Source organism: Carlito syrichta, unplaced genomic scaffold, assembly GCF_000164805.1.
Source record: "Carlito syrichta isolate Samal-C Ts95f unplaced genomic scaffold, Tarsius_syrichta-2.0.1 Scaffold315432, whole genome shotgun sequence".
Classification (NCBI taxonomy): Eukaryota; Metazoa; Chordata; class Mammalia; order Primates; family Tarsiidae; genus Carlito; species Carlito syrichta.
Window position 1 is genome coordinate 147,253 of NW_007259528.1, and position 26,229 is coordinate 173,481.

A 26,229-nucleotide genomic window follows, 5' to 3' on the forward strand; every position below is an offset into this window, starting at 1 on the left:
GGAAGACTTGAAGAAGTTAATGGCCAAGTTAATTAAATTAATTAATCAATGTAATGATCTGTTTATCTACAAGGACTCTTGTTAATTAAAGAACATTTTAATATGCTTTCGAAGCGTTTCGTTATTTAATCTCCTTCTCCTTTTAATTATCTTGTTAAGGGCAACCCCCTGGGGTCCCCTCCCACTGTGGGAATTTTTCTGTCCTCTTAATAAATGCTGCTTTAAAAATATATATATATCTCGTTAAAGTTGCAGATTAAAGTATTTCGAATTCTATAAGTGGAAGTCAAAAGATAGTTCTTTAAATTCTTTAATCACAATAAAAGATGCGCATTGCTAAGTCCTTATCATTTTCTTAATATTTTATTGTCCTTTATGCAAACTAGTGAGTGGCGATGATCCCGTTTTCTCCCTGGTTCAGGGCAGAGGGTCAGTCGATTCTGCAGGGGTGCTGGATCCCTCCCTAAAAGTGGAAGTGACTGTCAACAGCGCGGGGAAATTAAGACAGCAAAAACTTACGGTCACCGATGCTTGCGCAGAGATGGCATCCCCAGCGGGCAAAGAAGCCTGTGTGAATCCTTCGATAGCTCAGTTGGTAGAGCGGAGGACTGTAGTGGATCACGGCTTCAGGCATCCTTAGGTCGCTGGTTCGAATCCGGCTCGAAGGAGTTCACTTTTCTTTGCGTCACGTTTTACAAACCTCTCTCTCAGAAAGGTATATCCCGGTTACAGATATTTTCGATGGTAACCTAGCTAAATCTATCGTCGATGTGCTCTAGTTTTTTATTATGATTCTCCGTAACAGTTTTTCATACGCACGATCACGTCTTTATCCCCATAGTTTACATAATTCAGCTATCTGAGAAATTCTGGGCTCTAACGAAGCGAGTCAGAGACCGGCCCACTGGACTCGGGGTCCAGAAAGGCTCTCCACGCCTAAACTGTGGATCTCGAACGTTGGGGAGGGTCGGCTGATGGGAGTTACTGGGACCAGCTGGTAATTTGTGGGGCTCAGTCGTCCCCTCGTGGCCAAAGAGTTCTGAGACGCTGGAACTAGGTTGCACGCTCGAACACTGATAGCCCTCCACAACGTCTGGGGCCAGGATGAAATTTAGGGGACTGTTCGCTCTTCTCCTTTTAATTATGCCACGTGGTAGTTTTCAGTCCTGGCTCAGAGTATGTTCATCACATATTAGAATCACCTGGGGAGATTTTACAATGCAACTATGCTTGGGCCACTTTGGAGCTAAGACCCAGAAAAGGTAATTGAAAAAGTTCTCCAGGTTTGAAAAACACTGCTAGAAGAGAACAATTTTAGGAGAAAATAATACACACAGGAAAAATGAACAGGATTTCTTACCCATATAAGGATTTAATCAAAAAGTAGAGATCATGCTTAATGAACATATTAGCTAATTTTGTGCCAATCTCATTATAAAATATAATAATCCCACTTCTACCATGTCTCAAAAATGTGCTTGTGAATATCTGTGGAAGAGTCCTCAATGGCAAAGATACTGGTTCAAAGTAAGGAAGAGTCGTCTGAGGGTTTATGATTGGCAATTTCCTCTATCTTTCTTCCCATGACCCATGACTTTTATTCTTTAAGCAAAGGATTCTCAAATTTGGGTATGTATCAGAATCATCTGGAGAAATAATAAACAGAGAAGCTCAGGTTTACTGAACTAGGACAGTGCTTTGAGAGCCATGCCTAATACTCGTTGGAAACTACTCCTACTAAGGGCTGAAGACTGGTCTAAACCAGCAGCTCCAGATGATCTTCTGGTCAGGAGAAAATTAAACTTTTTTTCAAAAGGTAACGTTTGGTACTTGGATGTAAAGTTTATTAACTACTGGATTAAGTTTCCTGCCAAGGCACGAGACTCCAAACCAGATTCTCTACACAATCCCTCTCCCATATTTTTGTGCCATATTTACTATTCCAGCAACAGGAACAGCAATCGGCCGCCTCCATCTCTGCTACCCAGGATAGAGATAGATGAACCAGAAGAGGAAGGAAGAGTGAATGTAAAAAACAAACCTCAAACATACAACTACATAAGCTTTGAATTTCCACCATCTCATTACGAAATGGAAGTGCATTTGTTTTAGTTGTAAGAACTTAAGGTTGTCCTCAATAGGTCGTGCATGCGAGAAATAGATTCTGAGAATAATAATGTAACATTAATACATAAATGACTGAAGTGTAGAGTTGCAAATCCACCTGGCAGAGATCAGTATTCAGATTTGCAAAACAGCAAAGTCCAAAGAACTTAGCCCTGTATATGGTAGAACTCTCGGAGGACGAGGGAACCACAGAGTAAATGTGTCTTCATGGATCTTGAAGAAACCTCGAGCACATGGGTCTTGAGGGAAAGATCACCCGTACTATGAAACTTGCGAGTGTTGTTAGCTGCTCGTTTCAGTAAGATATTATTGAGAAAATGAAAGTAAAGGGTGTAGGGAGCAAAAACACAAAACTGGAGAATGCGGGCATCGATCCCGCTACCTCTCGCATGCTAAGCGAGCGCTCTACCATTTGAGCTAATTCCCCACCTGAGGAAGCTGACCTCCATCCTTTACCCTCTTTGATATCTGGAAGTAATTCAGGACTCGCTGCTATTTCAATTGACATTCGCCATTAGCCAATAGGAAGAAATGTAGGATTGCAGATTAATGGTGATCAAAAGGCCCCAGAATGACTTCCGCCCTTCAACACAGTTCTACTGTGCTAGATTCCCTTGGGAGAAGACCACAGACTGCAAATGGACCGTGGCGCAGGAGCTCACAGAAACATCTGCCTTGGGAGTTGAGCAAAGGTCTAACGCTGGGATTATACTTACGCAACCCGGGAATCGAAAAACAATTGAGGATGCAGCCAGGACGGGAAAATCAAGTTTCTCAAGCTACGAGGCTCGGCCTTGTTTCCAATTTCCCAGTTTCCACCAATTTCCACACCCCTAGAATTTCCACCAATTGATTCAGCTGGCTCCAGAAACAGATTCTCCAGAGTCACTACAGATCTACAAATGTCCCTTAAGACGGGCTTTTTGTTTGGCTTTCTTTGTCACTGCCGGGGACGCATGGCCACGAGGGGGCGTTTGTCCCATATAATTTCTCCCCCTCATTCGGGCTTCCTTAGTCTCAATTTTGATTAAAGGGTGTACAAATTAATTTTTTCTAAGGAAAATATTAACAACATAAGTGAATATACTTATGGCTGCAGACTTAGAGCCAGAATCCTTGCAAAAATAGAAAGGCAACAGTTGCCACTTTTTTCTTCTGAAACTTTTGAAGTAGAAGGTGCCAGGCACTAGATGCTAGGTACTAGTTAGCAGAAGCTAGACGTGAAGAGGCGAATCCACTAAGCACTGCCTGAGCCCATCACTTTCAGGAAAGCCCTATGAAGGTCCTCACCCAACAGCTGCGCCTTCAACTGCTTCTTTTCCTGAAATTCCATCATTAGAGAGTTTTCTTAGTTTAACGCAATTTTCCAGTCTGAATGAAATTGGGGCAAGATGATCAAAATTAAAATGGAGATGGCAAAACATCTTATTTAACAAAGTGACTATGTGCAGGGCATCCCTAGCAGGCCTTTTCAAGACCCTTAGACTATCCTTAATACTTCTCTTTTGCTTTTTCATTACAATCAGGGCTAGCAAAAAGTGGATAACTCTCTGTGGAAAGATGCCTTCTACCTTCCTCTGTTGCCCCCACCCCCAATTTAGACAAGAGTTAGGAGACAACTCCTAAGATTTCAAAACTCAGGCATTCCAAAACTCAGGTGTGGAGAAACCCACCGCTTATCTTGAAACCTGCCTCAGAGTCAGCCTTGATCCTCACGCCATCTAGGTGCTTTCTCCTTATTCGTCCCAGGACAGAATTGACCCAGTCAGTTTTGCCTCCACTTATTCTCTTCTCCATTTTTTTTTTCTATGACTCTACTAGGAGTACAGGTGTGGAATCAAAGTAAACGAAAACTAGCCCAATTCCACAGCTCAGATCCATGAATGTGTTGGCATGACTAACTGTACACTGAAAGTACATGGTTTATCTAGGGCTTTCAGCCATGAGTTGGGTGTTCTAGTTTCCAGGAACATTGAATTGGGTGTCAAGTTTCACAATTGCCCAGTTTCCACAGAGGTAAGTACAGATCAAGACTATCTTAAAGTTCACGTGGATGTTTTACCAGTTGTTGTTGATAAACTATTGACTCAACTCCAAACTCACTGTTATGGACTGAATTATGTTCTCTCAACATTCTATGTTGAAGTCCTAACTCTAAGCCCTAAAGTGACTTAGTTGGAGTAAGGGAGCAGTTGAGGTTAAGTAAGTCATAAGGGTGGGCCCTTATTTAAAAGAGGAGACACCAGAGCACTCACACCATGTAAGCACACAGTGAGAAGTCGGCCACCTGCAAACCAGGGAGAGACTCTCATCAAGAACCAAATTAGCTGGCACCTTGATTTGAACTACCTAGACTCCAGAACTGTATGGAAATAAATTTCTGTTGTTTTAAGCCACACAGTCTGTGGTATTTTGTTGTAGAAGCCTGCTATGGTTTGAATGTATGTGTTCCTTCAAAATTCATTGTGCTGAAACTTAAAACCCAGTGTGATATCATTAAGAGGTGGGTACTTTCAGAAGTGATTAGGTCATAAGAACTTTGGCTTCGTGGATGGATTAGTACCCTTATGAAAGAGTTTGAGGGAGTGAGATCACTTCTTCCCCCCCCCCTTCTGCTCCTTCTGCCATGTGAGCACACAGTGTTCCTTTCTTTTGCCCGGTCATTTCTTCTACCATGTGAGGACACAGCAACAAGGTACTATCTTGGAAGCAGAGAATCACTCTCACAAGACAGTAAAACTACTGGTCTCTTGATCTTGAAGTTCCCAGCCTCCAGTACTATGAGCAATATGTTTCTACTCTTTATAAATTACCCAATCCCAGTTATTGTGATAAATCAGCATAAATGAACTAATCCTTCTTTAATTCCCCTTGTGCTGCAGGAGGTGGGACTCTATTAACCACATCACCGTTTTACTTGTAGTTAAACTACTGGAACTTTTACTACTATGATTAAGTCACGCCTAAAGGGAAGCTAGAGAGAAACTCCAAGGCTGGAGTCAAAAAGGTGAACTTGGTCTTTTCTGTTTCCTTTCTGGGGCTTCCTGTTTCTGCAGGTGTCACTCCAGGAATCTCAATGGAGATAAATTCTGTAGCAGCAAATGAATTCAGCTCTATCTTGAAATTTCACTATTTGTTGGCATCTCTGCAGTTTTTTCACCTGTTATCCAAGAAACAGCACATCTAATAATACCAAGAGAAACAGTTCTAGAACTTCTCTCTAGCTGCTCTCTATTAGGTTAGAACATCGAAGGAAAGTTACCAGATACTATTTCTTAGTTACTCATGGAAGGGATTTAATCACTGACTTCAAAATCAACTATATGCTATTAATATTCCTCCCGCCCCACCCCCCTTTTTTTTTGAGTTGGGGTCTCATTCTGTCATCCAGGCTGGAGTGCAGTGTGATGATAACAGATCACCACAGCCTCAACCTCCTCGGCTCAAGCAGTCTTCCCTCCTCAGCCTCTCAAAGAGCTAGGATTACAGGTGTGAGCCACCATGCCTGGCCTTGCTGTTAATATTCCTAACAGGAGGCATTGGCAATCGCCACTTGAAGAAACATTTGGAATTTTTCATTTCAAAGCTTTTTTTCACCAGATAGTTTAGCATAGTACCCATTTCTGCTTTAGAAGCAAGGAAAATGAGCAAGCAACAATCTCCAAGGAACCTCTCTTTGTGTTTGATTGACAATTTACTTTGAGAAAGGAATATGTATATTTCCACTTAAAAATTCAAGGTTTTTGTTTTATTTTAATTGTCCCACTATTACTGTGTAACATAATATGAACCATCCAACTCAGAAAATTTACATTTACACAAACAAAAGACACTTCACGTTTTCATCACTAGAGTTATGAATATACATAATTTCCCATTCGACTTTCAGAAAGAAGAATCTCAATAGTACCAAAATGCTTTATTCACAACCCTGAGATCCTTTTCAATCCCGTTTTCTGTATTTAGGGCAACCATATCATTTATCGAGCAAACCCAAACACTTTTCAGAGAGAAAGGAAGAGGTAATCAGACAGAACAGCAGGACATTGGGTGTAATCCAAGGGATTAACTCTGGCTGTATATATCTAGAGGAGGACGACATGGGATTCTGGTAGGGTTTTTGTTTTGAGTTATACATAAATATCCTTCTGTCTTAAATATACAATCTAACGAATTTATGTATTTATAAACCCATGAAGCCAACTACCCACATCATTATAGAACACTTCTGGTGTCTGAGAAGACCACCTAAGTTCACTTTTAAAAATGTATATCAACATAATTAAAACAGGTTTACTTGATTAGGTAAGACTTTGAAAGAAAACAAAATAGAAATAGCAAAAATGATCAGGATATGGGTTATTTTAGGGATTCTAAAACACATTTCCACGTGTCCTTCGATAGCTCAGTTGGTAGAGCGGAGGACTGTAGTTGTGCTAAGCTGGACATCCTTAGGTCGCTGGTTCGAATCCGGCTCGAAGGAAGCAATTTTTGAATTTAACAGAAATAAAAAATACGGGAGATAGAGAGAAGAAAACAGCACCAAATTAAGTTCCACATGAAGAATAACAAAAAACATAGGTACTGGGTAGTTGAGTCGCTGAAAAGCAGCGTTTCCAGAAAGCCTCAGTTTGGTGTTCACTTTTCACTTGCGAAATTCGCATCTCGCAACACCCTGCACCTCTACTCCCACCTGGAGTCTCCTGCGGCTCCCAGTTTCTCAAAGCCATTCTTATTTCCCGTTAGTGATCATCAGATGCACTTCCTATTCTCAATTCTCTATCCCTCTCACACCCGCGTTAACATCGGACCAAAAAGCCACGGCAACGCCCGCAGCGGAACTAAGTTGAGAGCGCAGGTGAGAGGAGTGGGAAATGCCAAGAGCGCCCTGCCCCCAAGATTTTCACTTAATTTTAATTTGCTGGAGGCCCTAACGGCTTTTGAGGTCCTCTGTTACCTAGGTATTCTTGAAGGAGATGTACGGGAAACGACTTCAAACATACGCAAAAGAGAATTTCATCACACCCACCCCCCAGATACAGCCACCATCAATTCACGGTTCCTTTAGTGTCACATACCCCCCAATACACACCCTATCCCCACCTCTGATCTTTCTACACACATTCAAGATGTTTTCCCATTTCACCCATTGTTGTGACTAGAAAATGTGGCGTCAGGACAAAAAGGGGACAGAATCCACTCATCTCCCCCCTCCCTCATACACACACCACCAGTGGAGGACGACTGAGAAACGGTCTCTCTTAAAATGAACAACGAGTGCTGGTGGGGACGCGAAGTAGGAACAGCAGCCGCGAGCTGAGGACGTAAGGAATGTAGCTGGGACCTGTCCAGGGAAAAAATGTCAAGCCCGCCTTGTAACTGGATGCATATTTGCTACCGCTTCTTCCCTTCTGTGTAGCTTCGTGCTCAAGTCGGAGTGAAAAAATGTATCGGAGACTCCAGGAAAGGCGCTGTATATTAATACATAATTTAGACACGAATAATAAGAAATAAACAGGCCCTGAGCGTGGCCCTCCCGGTCGGCCCCGAAGCGGGTGCAGGTGAGAAGCACCGCAGCCTGCAGGGCGACCCCTGCTGGGCGCGTCCTCCGGCGATGAGAAGGGGCCGGGGCCCGGGCCGAGGCCGAGCGCCGGCGCCAGGCAAGCGACCCCGGGTTTGGTGTTGGGATCGCCCACAGGGCCCCCGGGCTAGGCTGGGACCGTGAGAATCGGCTTTGCTCCCGGCGTCTGTGATCTGAGCCGGGAAGGGGAACTGAGTGCGGCGCCCTTGGGGCAGCCGATCGTAGGAAAACGTGGATCTCCGAGCGGCCGCCTTGCGCGTCTAGGCTGGGCCGCGGCGCCCTCCACTTCCTCCGCAGCGCCGGGAGACGCAGCCCAGGCAAGGAAGACCGCTCAACCCTGCTCGACCCACGTCGACCCTTCCAGGTTCGAAAGGAGAGGCCCAGTTGCTATTTTGACTTGGGGAGCTGGCATTCTTCAAGAAAGTCGCCTTCTTTTTTCATCGGTTCTGCCTGCTCAAACGCACAGCCAGGACAGGGAGGGGCATGAGCAGGAAGTTGGGTTTTTTTTTAAATCCAGATTTGACCTAGTTGCAAGAGTCTAACGTTCAGTAATATCCATAGTTAATTTTGGAATAACCCCGTGGCAGACTGGATCAAGATTGCTAGCCAATTAAAAAACAAACAAACAAACTGGAATGGTAAATCCATAAATTAACGAGAGATTTGGCAGCTCAACCATATTGAATCCTCTGTTCCATAAACAGGCTATATCTCTCATTTATTTTGTTCTATGTTTTTCTTAGTCATTTATTTAAGTTACTTTTTCTTTATAAGTCAGGTTTTTATTAGAGTAAAACTTTCCAAATATACACTTTAAAAAGGGCTGACAAATGTATACTGTAACTAACCACCACAAGCACAATCAAAATAGATAAATTTCCTTTACTCCCAAGAGTTCCTTCGTGCTCTTTTACAGTTGATTGCTGCCACCTACTCTCACCTCATGGCAACCCTGATCTAATTTTGGTTTTACACTGTATCTTTTATCTAATTTTTTAGAAGTCATACTGAGTGGACTTCTTTCATGTAATACAATGCTATAAGATCTATCAATGTGGCATATATTCGTTATTAATTCATTTTTATTGCTGAGTAGTATTCCACTATGTGGACTTACTGTAACTTGTTCATTCATTCATCAGCTGTTATTTGGATGTTTCCAGTTTGGGGCACTTATGCATGAAGCCACTGCACAAATATTCATGTCATTCTGTGGACGCGTGTTTTTATTTCGTCTGAGTAAATACCTAGTAGTGAATTTGTTGAGTGTATAATTTTATTGTTGAAAACTGACAAAGTATTTTTCAAGATGTACTGCTTTGCATTCCTACCCAGCAACGTATGAGAATAGCAGTTGTTTCACCACCTCATCAGCACTTAGTACTGTTAGTTGTTTTGTTTTTTAGACATTCTGTTAAGTCTGTAGAGGAATCTGGGCAACTTTAAATTGCATCTCCCTAACTAACAATGTTGAATATAAATGGTGCTTAATAGTTTTCAGTATAGCGTCTTTTGTAAAATAGCTACCCAAATCATCTGTTCACTTGAAAAATGGGTTGTTTTAACATTGTTACAAGAGTGGATGTACTACAGGTCTTGGCAACAAATTCTTGACAAGAGAGGTGGTTTAACCTTTTTTCTCGGCGTCTGTACTGGTCTTTTCCAGATTTTTTTTTTTTTTTCTTTTTTCCAGTTGCAGTCTCACTCCGTAGTCCAGGCGGTAGTATTTACGCTCATGGCTACCCCAGCGCGGACCAACTGAGTTCCAGCAGTCTCTTTGCCTTCATATTGTACAGACGAAATCTCACCAAACTGCCCAAGCACTTTTCTTATCTCGGCCTATGAAAGTGCGGGGATTTATACGTTTGAGCCACCGTAGCTCCCTAACGTTGTCCGAACGAAACCTTCTTTCCCTTACCGAGTATTACCTAAGATGTCATTTTCGTTTTTTGTTTCAGGGTCTATTGTTTCTCCACAAACATAAAATCCTACACCCAAATTTAATTGCCCTCAAACCTTACAGGAACACACACATTACAAAACTAATAAAGTTAAAACGGTACCTAGTCATGCAAATTAAAACACAAACATTCTTAAGCCTCCTTTTAGGACTTTCACAAGTTATGTAACGAAAACCACTCAGACTGCATACTCTCCCTCTTGCTTTCTGGGAAGAAAGCAAGAGCGATCATCAATGACAAGTGACAGCTGCAAAAACGCAACATCAAATGTCGGCTTCACGCTCAGGAGAGAATGCTACACCTCCTCCTCGTGGCTTTCGGTGCTCTACACGATCAGAGAAACTTCTCTAGTAACAAACTATAGAAATGATCCCTGAAAGTATAGTCTTAGTTTTGGCCTTATTGCCTTTTGTCTGGTCTACAAAGGCCGCACACTTTAAAATGATGGTGAATTCGGTAATGTTTATTTTGTCAAGTCATTTGCCTTTTTCAGATACAGTTTCTTTCTCATAACCGGTCCGTGAAAAAGTTCAAAACACTGTTTCTTTTTTTTTAATTTCCAGAGATTATCTAAAGCATCAAGACGCCTCATCAGCATAAGGCTTCCCAGTAGCCAATGACACGCCGTGTTCTCTATTCGCGTCTGACTCTCCTAATCTGGAGAGAGCAGCGACTGCTTGGCCCCCAGCCAGGCGCCACCTACCGTCTGCTAAGAAAAGTTGTTCGTGCCTCGGGCAGCGCGGTAGGCCTACCGCATGGTAGAGAAGTCGCCTGTATAGCTTTTTGTAAGTTTTAAAGTCAGGTAATGAGTCTTTCAGCTTTGCTGTTCTCCAAAATTGTTTTGTATATTTAGTATCTTTTGCATGTCTGTATAAATTGTATATTCAGCTTGCCAATTTTTTTTTTCCAGCTGGTCCATGAGTTGAAAAAAATTTCACTTCTAAGAAAAACCCCACTAAGATTTTGATTGGGCTGATATTAAATGTATACATCAATTTGAAAGAATTAGAATTTATATCTGAAAAATATCAACTTTTCTGTCATGGAAACAATGCATTGTTTTCATTGCATCTTGTTAAATGTATCTCTAAATATTTCATATTTCTTGTACCATTCCAAATGGTATAGCTCCTAGATGTTCATTGTTAACAAATATAAATATAGTTATTAGTAAATATAATTATATTATATTTCTGTCTTGCTGCTTTGGCAAGCTCACTTACTAGTTGTAGTAGTTTTATAGTTGTTTCTTCAGGATTTTCTTCATAAACAATCATGCCATATGCAAATAAAGATGGTTTTACTTTTTCCTTTTAAAGCTGAGGTTTTTTTCTCTCTTTTTGCCTTATTGCACTGGTTAGAGCCTCTAGGATAATGTTGAGTAGAAGTCATGAAAGTGGACATCTGTGCTGATACTGATGTTAAGGTCAAAACATTCCATCTTTCACCATTAAGTATAATATTAGCTGTAAGATTTTTAAAGATGTCATTTAGAATTGAAGACATTCTCCATATTACTAGTTTGCAGAAATGTAACATGAATGTATGCTAAATTTTATCAAATGTTTTTTATATACCAACTGATATAATCTTATAGTTTTTCCCAGTCTGATAACTAGGTGATTACATTGGTTTTTAAAATTAAGTTCTAATCTACACTTTAACTTTTCTTCTAACTTAATTTTTGAAAGTTACTTATCTCATTTGTTAGATTAAAGCACAATTCACGCATAGTAAAGTCATCATTTTTAGTATACATTCTTTTTAGTGTAGCAAATTTTGACAAATGTATTGTCATGTAACCACCACAATCAAGATATAGAATAATTACATTACCCTCCCCAGATTTTTCCATATTTCTTTTATGGTTAATTCCTTCCCCTGTATTCTACCCTGGCAACTATTGATGTGTTCAGTCCTTATGGTTTTGCCCTTGCAAGAATGTCATACGAATGGAATAATACAGTATGTAGCCTTTTAAATTCAGCATAATGCATATGAGTTCCATCTTTGTTGTTACATTTGCCAATAGTCTGTTTCTTTTTATTTTTTAAAAATCTTTTTATGTCTTCAAATTTGTTATTTATCAGGAGTGACTGAAATAAAAAATATAATTAAGTCCTATCATCATCATCATCATGGAAATGGCTTTAAGAGAAAACTGGTCAAATGAATATTATTGCTTCCTTTTTTTTTTTTTTTTTTGAGTTGGAGTCTCACTCTGTCGCCCAGACTGGAGTGCAGTGGCCACCCCTGGCCACCGCAGCTTCGACCTACTGGACTCCGGCGATCCTTCTGCCTCAGCCTTCCAAGTAGCGGGAATTACAGGCATGCGCTACCACGCCCGGCTGATTTTTGGATTTATTGTAGAGATGAAGTCTCGCCAAGTTGCCCAGGCGGGTATTGAACCCGTGGGCTCAGGCAATCCACTTCACCTCAGCCTCCCAAAGGCGTGGTATTACAGGCTGAGCCACTGAGTAAATAGATGCTATTGATAAACAATCACGGGTCTGTCAAGAATGCTCAAGCTATGTTACATAATACAACATATCAGTTCACAGGGGAAAACTGGGAAATAACCTATGTGTACTTCTTGATTTCATCGTACAAGACTAGCACAAAAGCACCACCCATGCCTCTGAGAACGTTGGACCATGCACCTTTGAAAAAAGCTTTGCCTCTTTGGTCACAAGCAATCTTCCTCCGGCAGTCAAGTGTGCCTGTGTACATATCAGTTCCTTTGCGCCCTGACTGCATCACCATCCAGCGGCAGACAGTGGCAAATGGATAGGAAGTCAACCCAGCAATGGCAGTGATAGACTGTGTGATCATCCAGCAGATGATGATGTGAGTATTCTTAGGATCTGGAAGCATTCCTTTAGCAGTATCAGAGATACCGAAGTAGGCAGCTCCGTAGATGATAATACCCTGCACAGACACGTTAACGCCTTGGTACAGGCCCTCAATCCCATCAGATTTATAGACTTTAACCAGGCAGTCACCGAGGCCTCTGGATTCCCTTTCAGCTCCGCCTTTACCCACATCAGCTGCTAGACATGTATGGGCAAAATCAAGAGAGTACACAAAACACAAGGATGTAGCCCCAGCGGCACTGCCTGATGCCAGATTCCCTGCAAAGCAGCGCCAAAACTGGGTCCTCTTGTCCACACCACCCAGGAAGATCTGCTTGTATTTATTTCTGAAGGCAAAGTTGAGAGCCTGGGTGGGGATGTATCTGACTACATTAGTCAGGTTATCGTGCCAGAAGGACGTGACTCCCTGCTCCTCAGGGATACAGACCATGCAGCATATAGTGCCCTTGTATTGCTTATCTGCAGTGATTTGCTTGCTGGCATGCTGCACCTGCTGCAGCAGCTTGACCCACTGGATGGGTGCTACCAGTCTTGGAGGTGGCTGCGGCCACTCCACCTGCCAGGAAGTCCTTGGCGACGGACACGGCAGTATCTGTTATGTAGAACAGAGAATGGAGGCAAGGTGACTGCAGGACGGGATTGGGCTGGGAGCCAACTTTGACTCCAGAGCTCTGGGCTCTTTTTATTTAATTGGGATATCAGGGCTGCAAGTTTTGTTGTTATTGTTTTGAGAAAGCAAGATCCATTGAAGGGACAGAAAAGCTCCCACAGGAGAAAAGGACCTGAAGGAATTGCCCATCTGAGGCTGAAAACCTGGTGCTTATATAGCCCTAAGAGTGAGTTGACTGGCTAGCACAAGCTTTGAGCTTTGCTGTTCTGATTGGTTAGTATTAAGGACCAATTGGCAGGAGGTAGGAGACTGATGGTGAGTTGATTGGTTACTTTTTGATCCCAGCAGTGAGTACTTAAGCTTGAGCTGGAGAGGCTGGCAGGGAGCTTATTTACCAATGCTGAGCTTGAGAGGCCTGCTAGAGTTTGCTACGTTGTAACCAAAGAACCCGCTCGCCCGCCCCCGCGCTTGTCTGCCTCCCCTGCCTCCCCTTTCTCTGGGTGTCTCCTGTCTCATTCCCGTCTGTAGTGGTAATCTTAACTGCCATTAGGGAGTAAGGACGATGACCCGTCTGGCTACTTATTGCTGACCATGGGTGTTGTATGGAGACAGCAGCTAGGGATCTGTAAGTGTTACAAGAGCGCAAGGCTTGAGTTAGGATCATCTAGGACTCAATTAGCAAGTCAAGAAGGAGCTAAGACAATGGAGAAGTTACAGGGTGGGATTGTGATGAAGGGATGTTGGCAAATTTCCAGGCATGATTTCAGAGAGTTAAGTCTACTCATAAGTTGGTTTTACACTTGTGTCTGAAACAAGAGGGAATAGAAGGGTAGTTCTGACGTCAGATTCTGAAAGGGGAGGAAGAAGGACGTCTTCACAAAAAATGATACATAAATTTAGTGTGAAGAGGTTCAGATTACCTGCCTTTGTATCCCTAGGAGGCAAATCTTGGGAGTTATTGGGGAAAGAGCATTCTGGCACATGCAATCCCATCTTTAACAGCCCTGAAGTGAGAGTCCTATGTTAAGATTACTTTATAAGCAAAGAAACTAAATGAGCTATTGTAATTTTTCCAGATTAAAATAAACTGTGTAATACCTTGTGGCTGGGAAACGAGGCTCTGGGATTTCATGAGCACTTTTAGCCTAGCACTAATTGATGAGAAAATGTTGAGCCTTTTTTCAGACCACATTGCTGTGAAAATTGGTGAACCTTTGATTTGGGAGACTACATGAACTGAGATCCTGGACATCTGGTGTCCAAAGCTCTGTTGGTAGACTTCATTTGTGAGAGAGGCTGTCTCACCCAGAAACTGCCCATTTCTCTTTTCTAGTTTCTCACATTTCCCCCCGATTAGGTTACATTACTGGAAATAAATTTACCAGACCATATATTGTTGGTTTATCATGGAAATGAACTGAATAACTGAATTAAATATTAGTTATGTGTGGCAGATATTTCTCAAGGGAATTATTGGACAAAATCTTTTAAATGAAAATTTACTTCATTTAATTTTATTAATGATCTTTCATAGATAAATTTACCAGAACTCTTTTCCATAAATTTTTTGATTTTTCCATATAATTTCATAATATATTCATTTCATAGTTTGCAAATTCTACAAAAAAGAAAAGTCTCTCCAGATGGATTCCTGTTTTTTTAATCGGTGTTCACTCTGTCTTAGATGCCAAGAAACTGAATGCCACGATAGGCACTTGTTAGCAAAGCATGGCAGCATACCTGTGTGAAAGTTGTGGAAATAAAAATGGAGTCTAGTGTTAACACACACACACACACACACACACACACACACACACACAGACACACAGAGAGAGATCAAATAAACAAAATACTTCTGCAAATATGACAGGAAAAGACCCTGGAGAGAAGGTTCTCATGTGAATGCTTGATTTTAAAAATGATCACAAAAGACTGCAAAAACCACAGCCTTGCATAAAAGCCATTACAACTTTACACAAAAAATACTTCTACAAGAACACCTGTCCAACCTTGAACTGTCACATATTTGTTATTGATCTTTGTAGCAAAGAATAATAATATCAAAACAACTGTGTAATTCTTCTCATTTTTTTTCTTTAAAAAACCATTGTCTAACTTTACCTCCCTGGATACACACAGTTTACTATGGCACGTACACTTTCATTACAATGCTCTATTCCCAAATAAACATCATCTTCTGTTAGAGGGCCTCTCTTTGTTATTTAAGTTGACACCTGTTAAATGGAATATTACATTTCTTTTTTAAACGGGGGGGGGTGTGTTTCATTTATTTGTCCCACTATAATTTTGCAGTGTGAGCCTCTCAATTTCTAAACATATATATACACAAAACTCCTCTCATGTTTTGTGTTTAGTGCATTTTTTGTAATTTTCCTTGTCTTTAAAAAAGGAGAACCGCAATGTTTGGGTAGTAACTCCGTTTCAAGGTGGTAGGTCCCTCCTCTTCAACCAGTTGTCCATGTTTAGGATAATCTTATCGTTATTATCCACTTTTTTTTTTTTTTTAGTTGGAGTCTCACTCGGTCGCCCAGACTGGAGCGCAGTGGCCACTCCCGGCCACCGCAGCCTCGCCTGCTGAGCTCCAGCGATCCAGGCATGCGCTACCACGTCCAGCTGATTTTTTATTTATTGTAAAGATTGAGGTCTCGCTGCCCAGGTGGGTCTCGAACCCGCGGGCTCAGGCAATCCACTCACCTCAGCCTCCCAAAGGCGTGGGATTACAGGCTGAGCCACCGAGCCCTACATTATCCACTTTTAATAGAGAGGAGGCACTAAGTGGACAAGACAACCGAACAGCAAGTGCAATAAGGGTAATAGTCCTACTGTATTATACCTAAGCAAGTAGGACATGGAATGTTGGTAGTTTTATGTTTTTTAAGACCTACGTGAAACACTTATACAGTAAAAAGCACAAATCTTAAATGTTTGAGTAATTTTTTTCTTGCACTTGTATGATCACTACCCATTAGTTTTAGAACATTTCTGATACTCTGGAAAACCTCCTCATGTTTACCTATGCTTATGCAATGAACAGAAATATAGTCAAAACAAAACCATAGGGTAAATATTAAAATATACTGAAGTATAACACACAGGTCCTTTGATAGTTCAGTTGGTAGAGCAGAGGACTGTAGAGGTTTGATCATGGTCATCCTTAAGTCGCTGGTTGGAATCCGGCTTGAAGGGGTTACCCTTTTGAAAGGATCCCCTATGGGCCTGGAAGCTCAGCGCTTGATAAGAAAACTTGAGCACAGTGAGCAATAAATTGTCATTTGAGCTTATGCATGAATTTGTAAGACTAAAAAAGCAAAACATCTACGATCCACAAGTACCCACAGAAAGAAAACTGCCAACTCTGCCTCCCCAGAGATCAGGCCTTTCTCCACTGTCCCAGTTGGTTGTCCTTGTTGCTTCAAGGACAGCTGCCTCCTGCTTCCAGTCTCCTAGCTACTCTGCACGGGCAGTCAAATGGGACAATGGAGAAAGACCGGGTCTCTAGTGAGGATCTCTTCACCTAGTTGAGAAATGATCATGAGGAGGGTGGGGAATGGGAAGAACACCCTGGCCCAAGCCCCAAAGCTTTTATGTTAATTTTTTTTAGTGGCTCTAAGGTCCTCCAGGACCCTCTGTTATGTTGGTTTTGTGTGAATAAACATTTTTAATGACAAATGCAGATATACACAAAGAGAAATTAACATAAAGAACGACCATTTATCCATCACACTGGCACAACCGACACTCTTCCATCACTTACCATTTACATGCCCCTCCCTTTAATCCCGATTTATTGAAGAAACCTCTGATGGGTTTTCATTTACTGTCACTGAGTTCTGAAGATGTCAGACTTAAGAATTTAAAAAACGAGACAGAATCTATTCCTCAAATCTCATCCTCCTCCACCTAAAAAAAAAGGCAGAGGGCACCTGACAGTTCTCTTCAATAAAGTTCATGAAGCAGGATCATAAACAGAGAAGTTATTAGACTTTTAGATACTGCATGAAAAAGAGCGGTGCACTGTTACTTTAGAAATACCTACATACTTGGAGCCTGGCAAAAACTATCCATCTCTGATTTTAACTGTGGACACAGCTGACTCTTGCTTCCAGTTTCCTAGCTACTCTGCGCTCTGGTTGAAGTCGGATGGGAATTCTGTCAGGCAGTAGCAAGGGCGGATTTATATTGATAGTCCTCAAACTCGTCTCGGGCTCCTTCCAGAAAGCCAATTGGATTATTTGTCTGCGTGTCCTTCTAGGACGCAGATGGCGCCCTCTGGTGGACACATCCTTAGGTGACCACAACAGGGCGAATTCCGAGCGCCGGCCTGAGGCGAGTAGCCTAAAGCTTGGTGTAGCCTGGAGACAGCGGGACCGCCGGGGCCTGACCTGTCCTGCGGTTGCGTAGGGCCTAGAGGGATTTTGTGATTCGAGGGGAAATCTGCGAGGATAGGTCCAGGAAGAGCAGAACTTAGTGCGCCGCCCGGGGTCGCCTGAATTGGGATCATGTGTGCATATGATGTATTCGCAATATAAACATGCATATGGATAACCGTCAAACAAGTTAAATAGTTGTCTCACATCTAAATTTTTTAGGCATTTACAAAATCAAATACTAAATATTAATTTCAAAAATTAAATTTCCAAAGTTAAATTTCCAAAACTTTAAGTTTAAAATATTTTAAACTCTATGTTGAATTTTCAAAAATAAGACTTCAAAACCCTAACAATTACATTTTAAAAATGAAATTTATAAACTTTAAAAGGTGAGCCTTCCCTCAGCCGAAGTCGCACCCAGGTTTCCGGAGCACAGTGCTATTTTGATCGCTAGAATACACAGAAACTCCATTCTAATTATTCTGCAAATTTCCCGAAAGAGCCGGTATCAACTCGCCCTTTAGCGTGTCAACAAGGAGTTCTACTCGGTGGGTTATAGTTAGGGGATTGGGTTCTTCCGGTCGCCTCGCCAACTAAGGAGGAATGTCTGGTTATCCCGGATCTTTCAGCCAGCTCCCACGCTCCGACTCTCGCTTCTGACCTGACACCCCACTTCCGCCCTCTCCCCTCCGCCTTCTCCCGGACCCGCCGGCAACGCCCACTCTTCTGTCATCACTGCCTCTGCTCTGTCCCTCGTCGCAGGGCGTCGCACTCCATGCGCGTCATCCGACGCGGCGCTTTACGGCCGTCGTGCTTCACGCATCAGCCAACATGGAGGTAGAGAAATCGGAGAAGGCAGAGCCGCAGCAGGAGCCGCTGGAAGGTACAGACGAGAAACTAGCGGCGCAGGAGGAGCCGGAGGAGTCCGAAGAAGCGGCTTGCGGTCGCAAGAAGCGGGTGGTGCCGGGTATTGTGTACCTGGGCCACATACCGCCGCGCTTCCGGCCCCTGCACGTCCGCAACCTTCTCAGTGCCTACGGCGAGGTCGGACGCGTTTTCTTCCAGGCCGAGGGTGAGTGCGCAGGACTTGACTGTGAAGGGGAGAGTGGCACTCTCTGGCGGGTCGCCTCAGGTGCGCGGGCTGAGGCGCGAGCTGCTACCTTTTGGGGCTGGAGGATGCGGCGCCGCGTCTGGGCTGGCGAATCGGTCTGTGAGGAAACGGGGCGGGTGGGAACGTGGAGGGTAGGTAGCGCGAAGTTCTGGTGGTGCTGGAGTTCCAGGATTGTTACCATTTGCGTTCTAATCCCAGCTCTGCCTGCCTTTCTTTTTTTGCTTTCCCTCCCTCCCTTTCTTTCTCTCCTTTCCTTCCTTCCTTTTTTTTAAGTTGGAGTCTCACTCGGTCTCCCTGGCTGGAGTGCAGTGGGACGCTCACGGCCACACAAGCGTCAGCCTGCTGGGCTCCGGCGATCCTTTCGCCTCAGCCTTCCAAGTAGCCGGAACTACAGGCGCGCGCTACCACACTGGCTAATTTTTGATTTATTGTAGAGATGAGGTCTCACCAAGTTGCCTGGGCTCTCTCTGCACCTGTTTACTGATTTGTTAAATGAGTAAACCTAAGTAAACGTCTCAGAGGCTTTTCTGCAAAACCATTCCTCATCCCTTTGGTTTCGCAGTCCAGGGCAAGAAACAGTATTTGATCAGCCGCTTTTCCCCTTCCTACTTTCTTACAGGCACTAATTGGGATGGGGACGCGAGCAAGTTTCAAATAGTGTTCAGGGCAGGTCAGGTGAAGAAGCTACTACTTGAGGAGAGCATTGAGTTAGACCAAGGAAAGTGCATTTCACAATTCGCTCCCTCCCAGGCAAGGACTTTGAGGTGGCATCCCAGCCGGCTGGTTTGAAGAACTATACAGCCTATGGGAGGTGCGTTCGAGGGGGTCCAGTGTCAGCTTCCTTGACCGCAGCTCTGTCTTTGGCATACAGACCGGTTCGTGAGACGCAAGAAGAAGGCAGCGGCGGCTACGGGAGGAAAAAAGCGGTCCTACAGCAAGGACTACACCGAGGGCTGGGTAGAGTTCCGTGATAAGCGTATAGCCAAGCGCGTGGCGGCTAGTCTACACAACACACCCATGGGTGCCCGCAGGCGCAGCCCCTTTCGTTATGACTTATGGAACCTCAAGGTGAGGAGAGACATCTGTCTGCCACACCTCTCATCCTCCCTCCAACCAGCCCAAGCATCCCCATCGCCTCTTTGGCCTCGTCTCCCCCATCTTCTCTTTCTCCCTGAACTGGCCTATCTTGATCTTGTCTTATCTTACTGTCCGCAGTACTTGCACCGTTTCACCTGGTCCCACCTAAGTGAGCATCTTGCCTTTGAGCGCCAGGTACGCCGACAGCGTCTGAGAGCAGAGGTTGCTCAGGCCAAGCGTGAGACTGACTTCTATCTCCGAAGTGTGGAGCGGGGACAATGCTTCCTTGCTGCTGATGGGGATCCTGCACGCCCGGATGGCTCCTGGACATTTACCCAGCGTCCTACTGAGCAGGAGCTGAGGGCCCGGAAAGCAGCACGGCCAGGGAATCGTGAACGGGCTCGCTTGGCTACTGCTCAGGACCAGGCCCGCTCCAACCGAGGGCTCCTTGCCAAGATCTTTGGAGCCCCACCACCTTCAGAGAGCATGGAGGGACCCTCCCTGGCCAGGGACTCCTGAGGGACAGGGAGGCCCCTTCCATCTCCTGCCACTGATTACTTTCTGTCTGTACCTCATACTAGAATGATAATGACTACACATGAAGGCGTTTTATTGTGTTTGAGACCAAGTGTTTCTGATGAGGACCCAGACATGGAAGTTTTGTGAGCTTCCCTTTCTCCACTGCCTGACTCCTGTAGGTGCTGAGCAGAGTCACTTAATTCATGGTCGCATGATTATGACTATTACAGATGCCTGTTTTGCTTGACTTTTAGTTGCCTGCCTCCATCCTAGTGAGATCATCTAAAGATCCCTGGCCCAGGAAGGGCCTTTATTTCCAACTAGAATGATAGTGCCTAGTCTAAGCACTAATCTTGTTATGTTTAGCAACAATAGGTAAGGGCGGTGGCAGCAGCATCCTTTTTATTTAGAAAAAAATTAACATATATAGGAGTTAATGGGGGTGGGACTGGGTTGGGAACCACCTTCCAAATGTATTTACAGAAAATAACAAATATATTTTTATATGCTTTTTTAGTTAAATTGGGGAGGTTGTCATTGGACAAGTTCCAACTTTCATCTCCTGTGTTCCATTTACCTTTCCTCTGTCTCCTGATTTTAGAGCCCCTTCCTTCCTCCCATTTTACCTGGGATTTTTTTTCTATTTTATTTTTGTCCATTTAGTTTCTTAGCTGCTGTGTCCTGCGAGGCAGGGTGGTAAAGGATCCTGAAAGAGGAACAGCGTGGTATAACACAATTCACAAAACACTTTTAGAACTAGAAGGTGGGGGAACCAGGGGGCACTTTGCCTCACAGGTCAAAGGCCCCGAGTCTCTTACCCACCGGACTTTTAATAGTATAAAATGACATAGTTAAGTAAGCATTTAAGGATGAAGTACAAGCAGTACAAAGGAAACTTTTTGGTATGGTCTCAGAAAGCTTCTTGCAATAAAATGTGACTGTTTACAGGGCATAGTGTAGCTGCTTGCTAAACGATGTGGTTAGTGCATAACTTCTTACTTCGTCTAACACAAAAGACACTGTACTTCAGAACTTGCCTCAGCATATATGCCTATCTGGCTTTGCCATCATGAGTATTCTTGGCTGGCTGTTACTTTGCACATATGCCAAGTTTTTTTTACAGCAGGGTTCAAGCAGGGCAGTGGTCTCCAACACTGAGCCTAGTTTATCAGTCAGTTATCTAATTCAGTGTTTACTAAGTCACTGTGTGAGGAAACAGTGACAGTGGGTAGTGACACATGGCCCTTGAGATTAAGAGTCTTATAGGCCACTAGAATAAGATAGATATCATGGTATATGCATAGAAGGGGTAGATAGGGTGGGGACCATGGCAAGGTGTGGAATGCTTTCAGCGTGAGCCTGGTTCATGATCACAGTCTTCAGAGATGGGTTAGTCTTCACCAAATTTTCCAGGTCATTTCCGGAAAGTAAACCGAGAGATTGACAGGAAAAGTCTGAAAGAGCTTCGTGTGCTCCTACAGTTGCAAACAGTGCTCCTTCATGGATGGAGTGTTGAGTTGGAACCATTATAATATTGGACAGAACCTAGGGGGAAAGTTAGGGATAGATGCCCTTCAGGTGCAGTTATATGTGTTGGGGGTTAAACAAGGGAGGTTTCACAAACACATGGAAAGCAGCCCTGTAGGCTTCAAAGAAACAGTATAAGCCACTGGGGAAATGAAAACCTAGGTGTCATACTAAGAAGTCTACACACAATCTCATGTGGATTAAAAACTGATTTATCCAGGCTGTTAACTTCGGGAAGTTGTAAAGTGTGATTATAATTATTTGAATTTTCATAAGCAGACCGTGAACATTTACCATAATACTATAAGAAAGGGATTGGCAGTAGTGAGATACTGCTGGGGTGGGGGTGGAGAAACAACATCAATAAGGGTACCTGATCTCAAACCAGATAAAGTTGGGACCAAGTGGAGGCCCAAACTACCTGTACCTTGCCCACCTGTATACCTAATCCTGAATTATACCCCACGTCTTTAGAATAAAATATTTTAAAAATTATATGAGTTTTGCTTTGTACTGTTTTAGTGTTGTGCTGCTTGTTTTAGTTAGTTTTTTGTTGTTGTTCCCATCAGTGAGATGGTCCTGTGTATTTTGAAGTCAAGTGGATTTATCCACTTTTGGGGGGGGGGCAAAATATCCCATAATCTTAAATTGATAGGTACATTTATTTGGGAGAATAAAAATGGCCATACAGTAAAGCTTGATATTTCCTACAATCCACAAACCTCAGCATTCAAAGTACATCTTAGGAAGTTTATATTCTTTTTTCTGTGTTCATTTCTTGTGAGCTTGTTTCATGTGAAGTTTCCTCAGGTCGTTATGTCAAGAGAACCAGAAAAATCCAGCATCAGAATTCGACAGGCTGGCTTATTTATATATTCAGAATTCTAATGCCCATTTTCATCTCTGCTAAATAGTGAAAGAGCTAGATAAAAGGTGAAGAAACTCTCCTTTTCTGCAAGTTGCTAACAGTTTAGAAAGTACAACAGATAAACTAGGGTTTAGTAAAACTTTCTTGAATGAATGAATTGCTCTTCTGGACTAGGTGACAGTATACTCAAGGGTTGATATTTCAGGATCCACCTAAAATAGTTGTATACAGAGTTTATATATGCAGTCAGGCAAGCTGGGTAAGTCCCAGGTGGAATGAAGAATGAGAATAAGTGAATGGAAAAATACTTTCCAGGAACTTTTTATTTCCCTCTAGACTCCTTTGAGAAGAAATTGTTTGCATACATTTTTGTCTCTAGACATTACTCCATTTTTATACGTTAACTCATTTAATACACAACCATACTATCTTGAGTTATCCCCTCATCAAAGTTGAGCTCAGAGATATAATTTGCCATCTAATATTTTATCTTGTTCCTAGCATTTTCCCAGGTGTTTTTCCCATTGTGCACATGATGAATGCTTACTGCATGAAATCTCATGAGAAATACATCAAAGATAAGAAAGTGAAGTGAGTGGATTTATTTTATCTAAGACAAAGAGCAGCAAACTGGGTGATTCTCAGTCGTGATCCTATGGTTGTAATGTATACTCTGATTCAATTTAGTTTCACTCACAATTGAGAAACTGGGACTGCATTTGATGGCAATAGAGAAGGCTGATTCCTTTCCAAGTAAAAGGATGTGGGACTCCTGTTAGAGTAAAGGGGCTTTAGTAGGGCATGTCTGAATGCCTTGTGAATTTAATCTTAAAACTTTTAAAAGTGACATTTTCAGCCAATCTTTCTCAATTTACTTCTTGATCCTTCTGGGAAGGCTGTGGGACCAACTGTTTGGTGTCCCTGTCTGCTTTGGGCTCCTTTAAAAGTTCAGCATCAGCCGGGTGCGGGGCTCAGCCTGTAATCGCCGCACTTTGGGAGGCCGAAGCGAGAGAATTGCCTGAACCCAGGGGTTCGAGATCATGCTGGGCAACTTTGTGAGACCTTGTCTCTACAATAATCACAAAAACTAGCTGGGCATGGTAGTGTGCATCTGTAGTTCCAGCTACTTGGAAGGCTGAGGCGGATGGATCGTCTGAGCCCAACTCGAGGCTGCGGTGGCTGTGAGTGTGCCACTGCACTCCAGCCTGGGCAACGGAGTGAGACTCCAACTCAAAAAAAAAAAAAAAGAAAGTTTAGCATCTTTACTGAAAGGGGAGACTGAAAATAGGAGAACATTAGGAAAACTATCTTGATGTTCACAGTTTAGTTCAAGTCTCAAAAGTACACAAGATGTTTGTGTTGTAAAAAATTAGAGACTAAAAAAAGCACCTGACTCGGCTCATTTCTTTCTTTTCTTCTGGCTGAGTAATTATTCAGCATCTCAGTTTTGTGTAAGCATGGGAGTGGCAGATAAAATTGACCAAAGCAGAAGAAAGCTCCTGATTCAAGAAGGGCAGGAGATCTGATACTAGATTTTATCTACTAAAATTCATAATAATCATCCTGGATAAATGAGCATGTCTCTGAGGCCTATTTTTGCCCCCTTATAACTCTACTGTAACATAAAGAGCCACATTTCAGGGAGATTTAAGAACACACAGCTAAGGTACCATTTTTATCACATCCTATCAAAGGTACATAATTATCAATATAACTTACCATTGTTGATGTTAACTTTGATCACCAGGCTTGGGTAGTTTGTCAAGTTTCACCACTATAAAGTTATCCTCCCTTCACTTTCCATACTGTAGCTTTTGAAAGGAAGTTACTATGTGTGGTCCACATTTGAAGTAGGGAGTTATGTTCTACCTCCTTGAGAGTGGAGTGTAGGCATAAATTATTTGGAATTTTTCTGCATGGAAGTCTTATCTCTTCTTTCCCATCCTTTGTTTTTATAAAATGTACCACACCATACAAAAATACATAAAATCTTTGTATACAGCATAATTGATCAACACATTACATCCGCCTGTGATTAAGAAATGTAACATTTCAGCAAGATAGTAACTAAAAAAAAAAAAAAAAAAAAAAAAGAAAGAGCCTTAACAGGCATCTCAAAAAAAAAATTAAATATATGGATATGGATCTTATTTTAATCCAAATTTCAAGAAACAAACTTAACAATATTGGAAGTTTAAAATATAACAAACTTCTCACAAAGAAAGTTGCAGGCCCATGTGACTTTATTACTGTTTTCTCTTAAAAGTTACAGAAGAAATAATGTCAATCATATTGAAACTCTTACAGAGAACAGAAAAAAGGTCTTCAACGCTGTTTTCTTTTTTTTTTTAGAGATGAGGTCTTGCTCTGTTAGCCATGCTGAAGTGCGGTGGTTATTCACAGGCATGATTTTAACACACTACAGCCTGGAACTTTTGGTTCAAGCAATTTTCCTGCCTCAGCCTCCCAAGTAACTGGGACTACAGGCTCACACCACTATGCCCAGCTCTCAGTACATTTGTAACATGAGTGCCATCTTGATATCAATACCAGGCAGAATATTAAATAAAATAAAAATTACAGGTTAATAGTCACCTCAATATAATAAATGCAAAGTTGAAAGACAAAATATTAGTAAACTGAATATAGCAAAATATAAATATGAGCAAGCTGGGTTTATTTCAGGGATGCAAAATTGGCTTAAGATGAAAATCAATCAATGTATTTAATAATATCAATAAAACAAGGGGAAAATCAGGTAATTTTAATACATGTAGAAAAGGCATTTTATATTTAACCTTCATTCACTGCACTGTAGGTTTATTTTTGCCATAAATTTGGTGTCCATACATGTGTGATTTTTGCTCCTTCCTTGGTCTATTTGCCTACCTTTGCCCCAAACCACAGTGTCTCATTACTGTAACTTTTTGACAGATCTTGATATAGGGAAATGGATCTTGATATAGGGCAGATGACATGAAGCGTGTTGGACTAATTACCCTAGAATAAACACTAAGGGCTGGTCTTGGTGGCTTGTGCCTGTGATTCCAGCACTTTAAAGAGGTTGAGAAGGAGTTGGGGGGGGAGTGAGGGAGGGAGGAGATGGGGAGGGAATGGGTGTGTCGCTTTGAGACCAGCCTGGTCAAGATAGTGAGATCTCCGTCTCAAAAAAAAAAAAAAGAAAGAAAAAAAGAAAAGAAAGAAAGAAAGAAGAAGAAGAAAAGATGGAAAGAGTAAGACAATGGAGTCGGAACTTTACTAACCTAAAGAAAGGAAATAGAAAAATCTTCACCCGTGTTCAAGTAACAATTCACTTTGCTTAGATTTTGTGATGGCCATTTGTTTCCTCTCAACTCCTTTTCCAATCCTGTTACCATGGCCCCTGAAAGCATATTTTTGGATTCCTTGTCAGCCTGCTCCAAGTAAGTTTGGTTCCTGGGCAATGCCGGTGAGATGAGAAGGCGAGCTGAGGGAAGAGGTCATCAGAAACCTGGCAATGTCTTGTGCAGTTGTATAGCATGTGCCCAGCCATCTCCATCAATTCTGGCAGAAAGCAGTAGGTGACTGCCCGGGTTGTTGGGGTT

At 42.5% G+C, this 26,229-nt stretch overlaps 1 protein-coding gene, 4 non-coding genes and 1 pseudogene across 5 annotated transcripts; 4 read left to right on the top strand and 2 right to left on the bottom strand.

The window, feature by feature from the left end:
- Window positions 1-577: 577 nt before the first annotated feature.
- On the top strand, window positions 578-668 carry TRNAY-GUA. The gene is given in 2 exon segments: window positions 578-614; window positions 633-668. It is a non-coding gene; the product is annotated as a tRNA-Tyr (tRNA).
- A 1,813-nt stretch (window positions 669-2,481) lies between these two features.
- TRNAA-AGC lies at window positions 2,482-2,554 on the bottom strand. Its single transcript has one exon. It is a non-coding gene; the product is annotated as a tRNA-Ala (tRNA).
- A 3,967-nt stretch (window positions 2,555-6,521) lies between these two features.
- Window positions 6,522-6,610, top strand: TRNAY-GUA. Its single transcript is given in 2 exon segments — window positions 6,522-6,558; window positions 6,575-6,610. It is a non-coding gene; the product is annotated as a tRNA-Tyr (tRNA).
- Window positions 6,611-12,249: 5,639 nt separating this feature from the next.
- LOC103275406 lies at window positions 12,250-18,329 on the bottom strand (annotated as a pseudogene).
- TRNAY-GUA lies at window positions 16,271-16,359 on the top strand. Its single transcript is given in 2 exon segments — window positions 16,271-16,307; window positions 16,324-16,359. It is a non-coding gene; the product is annotated as a tRNA-Tyr (tRNA).
- Window positions 18,330-18,342: 13 nt separating the features above from the next.
- Window positions 18,343-22,099, top strand: ABT1 (activator of basal transcription 1). Its single transcript, XM_008072807.2, has 3 exons — window positions 18,343-18,615; window positions 19,526-19,722; window positions 19,870-22,099. The coding sequence occupies exons 1-3, from the start codon at window positions 18,375-18,377 to the stop codon at window positions 20,248-20,250; spliced, it is 819 nt and encodes a 272-aa protein (XP_008070998.1). The 5' UTR covers window positions 18,343-18,374; the 3' UTR covers window positions 20,251-22,099.
- Window positions 22,100-26,229: the final 4,130 nt, after the last annotated feature.